Source organism: Clarias gariepinus, chromosome 12, assembly GCF_024256425.1.
Source record: "Clarias gariepinus isolate MV-2021 ecotype Netherlands chromosome 12, CGAR_prim_01v2, whole genome shotgun sequence".
NCBI lineage: Eukaryota > Metazoa > Chordata > Actinopteri > Siluriformes > Clariidae > Clarias > Clarias gariepinus.
The window spans coordinates 5,677,501-5,686,184 of NC_071111.1; the positions used below are offsets into that span (position 1 = coordinate 5,677,501).

At 38.1% G+C, this 8,684-nt stretch overlaps 1 protein-coding gene across 1 annotated transcript in view; it reads left to right on the plus strand.

Moving 5' to 3' along the window:
• The window catches only part of LOC128534330 (thyrotropin-releasing hormone-degrading ectoenzyme-like), a 58,478-nt gene extending 55,512 nt beyond the window's left edge, over window positions 1–2,966 (plus strand). The window contains exons 18-20 of the mRNA XM_053508721.1: window positions 1,210–1,350; window positions 1,447–1,528; window positions 1,860–2,966. Coding sequence (XP_053364696.1) covers window positions 1,210–1,350; window positions 1,447–1,528; window positions 1,860–2,006 — 370 coding nt within the window. The 3' untranslated portion in view covers window positions 2,007–2,966. The remainder of the gene's footprint in view (window positions 1–1,209; window positions 1,351–1,446; window positions 1,529–1,859) is intronic.
• Window positions 2,967–8,684: the final 5,718 nt, after the last annotated feature.

An 8,684-nucleotide genomic window follows, 5' to 3' on the forward strand; every position in this document is an offset into this window, starting at 1 on the left:
TCTCTTATCAAGACATCACAGCTTTCCCTGAGGTCCAGGAACAGACAGCAGGATCTGATTTTACAAACTTACTCACTCACTTACTTACTTATTGTCTATTCTACTTTATCCTGTGTACAGGGTCATGGGGGGCCTGTAGCCTATCCCAGGACACTTAGGGTATAAGGCAGGGTTCACCTTAGATGGGGTATCAATCTATCACAGGGCACACACACTCACACTCATTCACACACCAATTAGCCTAACCCGCATGTCTTTGGACTGTGGAAAGAAAGCGGAGTACCCGGAGGAAACCCACCCAGCATGGGGAGAACATGGAAACTCCATTCACACAGACCCAAGAAATCGACAGGAATCGAACCCAGACCCTGAAGGTGCAAGATGACAATGCTAACCACTTACATTTACATTTGGGCATTTGGCAGACGCTCTTATCCAGAGCGACTTACATTTTTATCTCATTACACATCTGAGCAGTTGAGGGTTAAAGGCCGCGCTCAAGGGCCCAACAGTGGCAACGTGGTGGTTGTGGGGTTTGAACCTGGGATCTTCCGAACCATAATCCAATGCCTTAACCACTTAACCACCATGCCACCAGGATCTGTTTTTTTTTTTTTTACAAGGAAATTAAAATAAATAAACACATTATTGATTAGCCAGACGCTACAGGGAATATTAACAAGCTGTCATTTTTAGTCTTCAGATTATTAGCATGCACTCTTTTACTAGCAGTAGATCTGCATGTGTAAATGAAGGAGGAATAATTCATACGTTTGTGTTAAAAAGAAATCATCTAAGTCGCTCACGCAGCAGAGTCAGCTGAGAACCAGAAACAGTGTTAGCGCTTAGCATAAGGCTTAATGCTAATAAATGGAGGAGAGCTGCAGGAGCAGCTACACTGTTAAGGTGGGTAGTTCTGATTGTCACACAGCTGGAAGGGAAACAGAAGGGAATTTATTAAATAGCTGAACATGCTAATTAAAGAGTAGCACATTTGTGTGTCACGGTGTGTTATCACATGGTGTTAGCAGAACGTTGGAGAAGGGAGGGAAAAGAACACATTCGGAGAAGGCAGGGAAAAAAGACACATTTGAACAGGTTTAGGTGTTTATATCCTACAGAAGTGTTACACACAACCCCTTAGAGTTAGTGTGAGAATTAAATCTCATGTTCCAGCAAGTGTAAAATGAGCTGTTTGTGTTCTTCCAGACTGCTGAATGCGTCTTTAAACTCTGACCTGGTCCCAGATCAAGACGTGATCGACGTCATCATCCACGTTGGACGCAACCCACACGCACGGCATTTAGCCTGGAGATATTTCAGGGAGAAGTGGGACGAGCTGAACTCCAGGTGTGTGTGCCTGTGTGTTCGACTGTTCATGTGTGTTTGCGTGCGTTTGCGTGCGTTTGCGTGTGCGTCATTGTGACGGACTCTGCTCCTGTGCAGGTTTGGCGAGGCTTTATTTCTTAACTCCAAATTAATCAGCGGAGTGACGGAGTTCCTCAACACACAGACAGAGCTCGATGAGGTGAGGATGAAGCCAACATACACACACGCACACCGCGCAGCTAACAGCCACCTGTCCTGGCTTTTTAAATTTAGCGTCAGGCTGAAAGCTGCTGCGCTTTTCTACAAAGGTGCGATCTCACTTCATGTTTTCACACTTTTTTTTTTCTTTAAAAAGAGATGGAGATGCGTGAGCCAAGACATTACAGCCTTTTACACATTCAGCACTAATAACGTTCTTCATTCTCACCAGGTTTTGATGGTTATTAAGAGAAATGAAACACATTTAAGGTCATACAGCATTTTTCTCCCTGATCACCATCTTCCTTCCTTTTCCTTTTCTCTGTCCTCAGCTGAAGGACTTCATCCAGACAAGCACTGCTGGAGTTTCCTCGTCCGCGTTCTCCCGAGCACTGGAGGTTGTCCGGGCCAACGTGAAATGGCATGAGCGTTATAGAGAGCGCTTCTTCCAGTGGCTGAGGAAATCCAGCGACGGCTAAAGGTTCAGCTGCTGCTGATGTCTTTGCGTAGATCCTCCGTCACACGTTTGTAACCCAATTAACCAGAAAGGAGGATGAGACCAGACGTGATTGTACATCCTGAACATCTGGAGTCCTCTGTTTCCTCCCTGAACAGGAACAAGCAGGATGAGCAGGAAGTGGACATGAGTTGCATGATGCTTGTTACCTCTACTCTCCTTCACCTGTTTTCTGTTTTGTTATGTTTTTAATGCATGAAGGCAACGAGAGAAGTTTCTACCTCGCACAGAAAGCAGCAGGAGGAGAGCAGGGCATGGTGTTGTGGTCATCGGTGTATAAAGTGGTCGTGTTTTTTTAGGAAGTGTGGTGTTTCTCTTTCTTTCTCAGTGACAAGGGATAAACAATGAAGGAGGAGAAAAAGTTTTATAAACGCTGCTATGTCAGGGTTGGTTGTCATGGAAACAAATCAGGACGGATTCAGATATTTGTTACGTTAGGTGAATAGTGGATGTGTACAAAATTCCAAAATTCCTGGCTATTTATAATCATAATAATAATAATAATAATAATAAAATGCCCTCAGAATAATATCAAGCAGATAATGTTTTACTCGACAACCAGGATTTGATTGTTTTCCTACAACAGCACAAGCCTCAGTGTATTATTCCTCTTATACCTCAGCAGCCAGTATTTATTTTTTTTTGCCATGTGGTACTTTTTATGCATTTACCGTACCATAAATGTTAAACATTTGACCAAAATGGTACCACACCAACGCATACAAATGCTGTTGCTATAGAAACAATATTATATTTGAACTAATCTAAACTGTTACAGAAAATAAAACAATATCTGGCCAATGGGAATCCAGAATTCAAAACTTCTTTTTCAAAAATACTTACATATTTTCTCTTTGCTTCAAGAATAAACCCCTAGTTCTGATATTAGCCCTTTTATTTGTACTGTGTTGGGAAAATGAAAGAAAATAGCTTCTGTGTTCCTAAATTGAAGAAATAAAATCTTTTTCTGTTGTAGCACAGATGCTTACTGTGGATTCTTTCAAGCGCTAACATTTTTTTTCTGGTGTGTAGGAAACTGATCACTTTCAACCGGAGAGATGAATATATACTTCACTGTTATATGTCCAATTCAGATACTGAGACTTCACTAAAGTTTAATAAATTCGTTTTTCTACCTGAATTAAATATCTATAAGGAGACCAATAAGGTGTGGAATAAAAGGTGGCTGCAGAACCAGCATTAACCTTATCAGCTATTCGAGCTAAAATAGCTCTTTTATTGGATTGGAAAACAAGGGCTAGGTTTCGCTCCTCAATTACATCAGTAAGCCTCACTTTCCTTTCCTTTGGTTTTCCTTTTTCCACTTTTGGTATGTCCTGACCACTGCATATCGGAAATATCCCACAAGAGTTGCAGTTGGAGGTGCTCTGACCCAGTCATCCAGTCATCCAGTCATCGCAATCTGACCGGCGTTATAGTAGCTACAATTACAATATTTTGTTGTAATGGCAGCTGAAAGTGGGTGGGATATATTAGGCAACAAGGGAAAGTTGAGTTTTTGGAAGTTGGATTTGAGTGACTTTGACAAGTAAGTTTTTTTTTTTCGTTTGTTTTCTAAAAGAAAACTCATACTTTCATAAAAGCATCCTTTTTTTGGGGGGGAGGGGGGTTGCAGGGTGGGTGGGGGGGGGGGGGTTAGATTGTTTTTTTTTTCTCCACACATCAATTGTCCCAAGGCAGGAAATATCATTATAAGCTGCAAATGAACACTTTTAAGCAGCATGAACACAGCATATGTGTCTTCCTTCAGGGGGCCGCCTTGAAGCTTTAGAGCCCCATGGAGCCTCTGTCTTTCCTGCCCTGTAGCCCCGCCTCTGCACACAGCAGTGATCGGTTAAAAATAATGCTGTTTCAGAACGAAATACATGAAGGCTGATGATCAGGAATAATTCCTGCTTAAAGAAAACAAGCATGATTCTTATTTCTTTGATTGCAGATCTTTATTTCCTTTCTTTGTTCCCTTTGCTTCCTTTTTACATAGAGAGCACTATCCCCAGCTCTTAAAATTCCTATGGTTTGTATTGTTGCTTAAATCAATCAAACTCAGAAAGTATGACAAGCTGTTATAAAGAAACAAATGTAGCTCTTTAAATTGGGTGAAATGCAAAGAAATGACAATTCAAAGTGTTTTACCAGGGCAAAAACTAAATAATGTACCCTGACTTTCACATTGATATGTGCCTACCAAATAAATAATAAGGCCTAATATTATTAGGGATATAATGTACTGTAAGGTTTAACAACTCCACAAACACAAGTAACATGTTGCCTTTATACCACAGTTCTACTGCCATCATAATCATTTAATAAAATAAAAAAAAAAGGTTTAGAGTCAAATGTTGCCAACCCAAGTAAAATTAATGGAGAGACTATTTGCTCTGTTATTTGCTTATAGATTAAAGTGAAGGCAAATTTGATGCTAAGTCACCCAGCTAGCTTGCATTGAATGAATGGAATGTTGAAATCCTTTAATTTAACAGTTGAGTTAAGCAATCACCTAGAGAGTCCAAGCATGGTTGTGGTAGGATATCCACATTCATAAAATACCCCTGCTTTGTGCAATTGGAAATTGTCTCGGATGCACCGGTGACAGACACGTGCCCAAATCTTTTTTTGATTCTTGCTCACTCCAAGGAACTTACTTAATATGCCTGTGTTAAGGTGCAGGGCCACTTGATCATCAATGGTCCTTGGCGTTGCTTTAAAAAGAGGTGTGGAGCTTAGTTTGAGTTTTGAAAGTCTTGAGAGGGCATACGTACGTTAACTGCGAGAGTAGCATGTCAGCGGGGCAATGAAACGCATCCCAAAGTGCAAAAGCAACACCCGATGTTGATCGATCATGCAGATGTTCCGTCTGCTGCTGCACCTCCAGTAGGGAAGACTGGGTGGGGCTTGCTGGTGGCATCTATTAGTGTCCCGCTGAGGAGCCTGTGAGAGTTGCTGTCTATGGCAGTCCAATTCGCCACTCTGCCGTCATCATCACTTCCCATTCTAATGCCTATAGGCCAGCTGGGCACTGCTTCTGGACCTGATGTACACATACCCACTATTTCCCTCCATCTCTTTCCTTCCTTTCTCCTTAAATTCCCTTCCTTTTTCTTATGTTCCTAAAAAAAAACTTATATTATACTTATGTTATAAATCTTACAAACTTAATAAATAATTCAACCGGACCTAACTGTTGCCATGCATCAAAACAGAAGTCATTTTTGGCTAGACACTCACTCAAGCCAAAAAAAAAAACATAAAAAATATCCCTTTCTTTACTGTCTTGTTTTGTTACAATATTACCTACATCTTCAATGGTGGTTCACTAGACCTCTGAGAGTGTTTAACCCATGTTAAGTAAATAACCATAAAATTCATGTTACGAGGCACCAAACCATTCAATTCATGTTGCTAGGTTGTCTAAAAGACAGCGAAAGAAAAGGCGCTTGCCCAGGTGAAACCCAGGCAACAGTCATTATGGAGTGAGCACCTTGGTACCAAGGTTGTGAATACAGCTAAGAAAACAGCTACACGCTTCCACACATTTGTATGCTTTTATTTAATTTCTTTAGTGCAAGGATACAAGGAGTATAAGGTGGTTGCAGATATGTACCGTCTGGATAGCAGGCAATAAAAGATTCATGTCCACCACATTTTGTGACTATACTACGATAGCAGGGTATAAACATAATCTAAACCAGCAGATTGAAGCCTTTACATCATTTTTTTACTCATTCTGATTATATGAAATATATGAAATATGAAAGCAGTAAGGAACTTGATGAAAAAATGCTGATCAGTTTCTCATAGGATCAAAGGATGTAAGATTGAGCATTTGGAATTCTTACTTTAATTGTTCCTTAGCTGTGAATGATGTCAGTGTTTGTCAGACAGGAATAAGCCACTCTGAAAGATAAAGGGAGAGCACGTGTGAAAATACAATCATAACTCAGGAAAACATCAGCAAACTTTGTGACTGCTCTGACATTTTGGAACAAAAGCAGCGTTTTGGGCCATTAATCCTCCCCAAGCTGCAAATGCAAATTCTCGCTTTTACCATTTACAATAAGAGCGCATTGATATTTAAATCAATGAAGCACTGAAATGGATTCTGTCTTATCTCAAAGCTTTGTTCCCTTATGTGTGTGTGTGTGTGTGTGTGTGTGTGTGTGTGTGTGTGTGTGTGTGTGTGTGCGTAGTGGAGGGTGTGGAGAGAGAGAGAAAATTAGTATAGAAACAAGCATCAGAAAGAAACAAATGACACTTTTCACCACACTCTTTGACAGACGTGTGTGTGTGTGTGTGTGTGTGTGTGTGTGTGTGTGTGTGTGTGTGTGTGTGTGTGCACTCATGTGTAGAAGGTCAACAGCACCAGCCATAACTCAACAGAGGTCGTTCATTGATGCTGGAGCATTAGCGCCAGCCAAAACACACACACACACACACACACACACACACACAGACACAAAACCAGGTAAAGTTCGCCATATCATCAATTCCTCCTCCTGAACAAAAACTATTTATAAAAGAAATGAAACGATCTTATTATGAACTTGCACTCATTACAATATGTCTTTGCGACTTACAGCCACGAGACACTGGAGATTTATTTGAGGAGCAATTACCTAAAGGTTAAACTAAAATAAATGAAGTCTACTCCTCACTGAGAAAAACAAGATTTCTGTATATGATTATATTGTATAACTTAGAGTTTAAATGTTTTTATGCATTATTTTTTAAATCTAAATGGATTAAATAGTGTGTGACATTAATCTGGTGATATATAAATGTTTTTGAAAAGCGTCTCTTGTTTCATGGCTTTAACATAGTAAGAAAGTTCCCACTTTTCACTTTTCTTTGTAACGGTCCCTTTCAACTACTACACTCGATGTAGTTCCCATAGCGCAGCATATCGTTCCTGCTTTTTCAGGGAACAGGGTTACAGCAAAGTAACCCGAGACGATTTTTCAGTCAGTTAATGAAGTATTTTTAAATAACAGTGAAGCAAAGTCTTATTCCACTTATGCCATGGTAAATTGACATCAATTCTATTTAATTGATTGACAAATAAATTAATAATCGATAAATTAATTAACAGTTTAATTATTTAATAAGTTATATTTCACAATTTTAACCTGTTAATATTTACATTTAAAAGTTATGGAATATTCTTGACAAATAAGTAGCTTGCTTTAAACAGTAATTCCAGTATTCTTTATTTCTGAAAACTAACAAAGCATTGTAACTGTTATGAAGCACTGACACTGGAGACTCCTTCTTACTGACAAAAAGTATATTTTCATTGCATTGTAATGGGCCATATAGCCAAAAACAGTTAAGATGCCATTTCATAATAAAAGTAGGTCTGAATTAGCAAATCAAAGTCACATAAAATACTAAGTGTCTATTTGATGGCGCCAGGTGACAAATGTTTTTGGAAATTTTATCAACTTAATTTTTTTATGCTATGCTATAAAGTATTCTAAAAAGCATACTATTTCAAAATGTCTATCGATACGTCTAGTGAATTATTTTATTTTATTTAATTTTATTAAGTTTTATTTAATTTAATTTAATTTAATTTAATTTAATTTAATTTAATTTAATTTATTTATTTATTTTTATAACTTCCGACAGAGAAGATTCATGATCAAATTCATATATCAAATCAACTTTAGATTTGATATATTAGATTTGAGAATTCAACTTTATTTTGGTATAAAAACTTTTAACCCAGTAAAAACACATGTGGAAAATCTTTGTTAGAATCATTTAAAAGTTATAAAAAGGCTAAGTTTAATGCAACTATAGAATCCTGAAATTGTATTTATAATAAACATAAATTACAACTGGGTACATTGACCCTGGATTGTTTCTCTCAGACCGTACAAGTGATGTTTTGTCCAGCGTATGTATTAATAAGACTTTTAGCTTGTTCAGCTGTTGTGAACTCTCCAAAAGTCTCCAAAACTTAGCCAAAGTCTTTTTATGGAACTATGATGCTATCAATAAATCTAAAGAAAATTTATTAGATTATATAGTTCTCAAAATAAGTTGCATCATTACACTTAAAGAATGTGTATACTGTATATTTGGCAGGGTTTGCAGTGTGTGTAAGTCTAACACTAAAGTTAGCCCACCTGTCAACTAGCAAAAAAAACCCCCAGATCTACAGTGTAGAGATTTTTTCAGTAAATTATCTATCAGGTCCCTTTACATTCACTAATGTCTGTTTAATCAAAGCTTCATCAGAGCTTAATTCAAAAATGTGACTGGTCAAAAAGGGTGGATTTAGTCAAATCTATCAAAGTAATGCAGAAACAAATCACATGTTTACGTATATTACGTTGCTTATTCTAATGCATTACAACTTCTGTAGTAACAGCTCAGTCACAGTGACTTGTACGGCAAATGCATAATCACACAGATGAATTAAAAATGTGTGTAGTCACTAATATGGTGACCTTTGTTAAAAAAACAAATATTCTAACAATTCCATAACATTTATGGAAGTTTCCAATGTCAGTCCTTATTTTTTTCCCCGATATATTAATGACAGAGGAGCGTTGTGGTTTCCTGCTTCCAATTATGAGAATTGTATCTTGAAACATCTGCCCTTTTTTAGTTAATG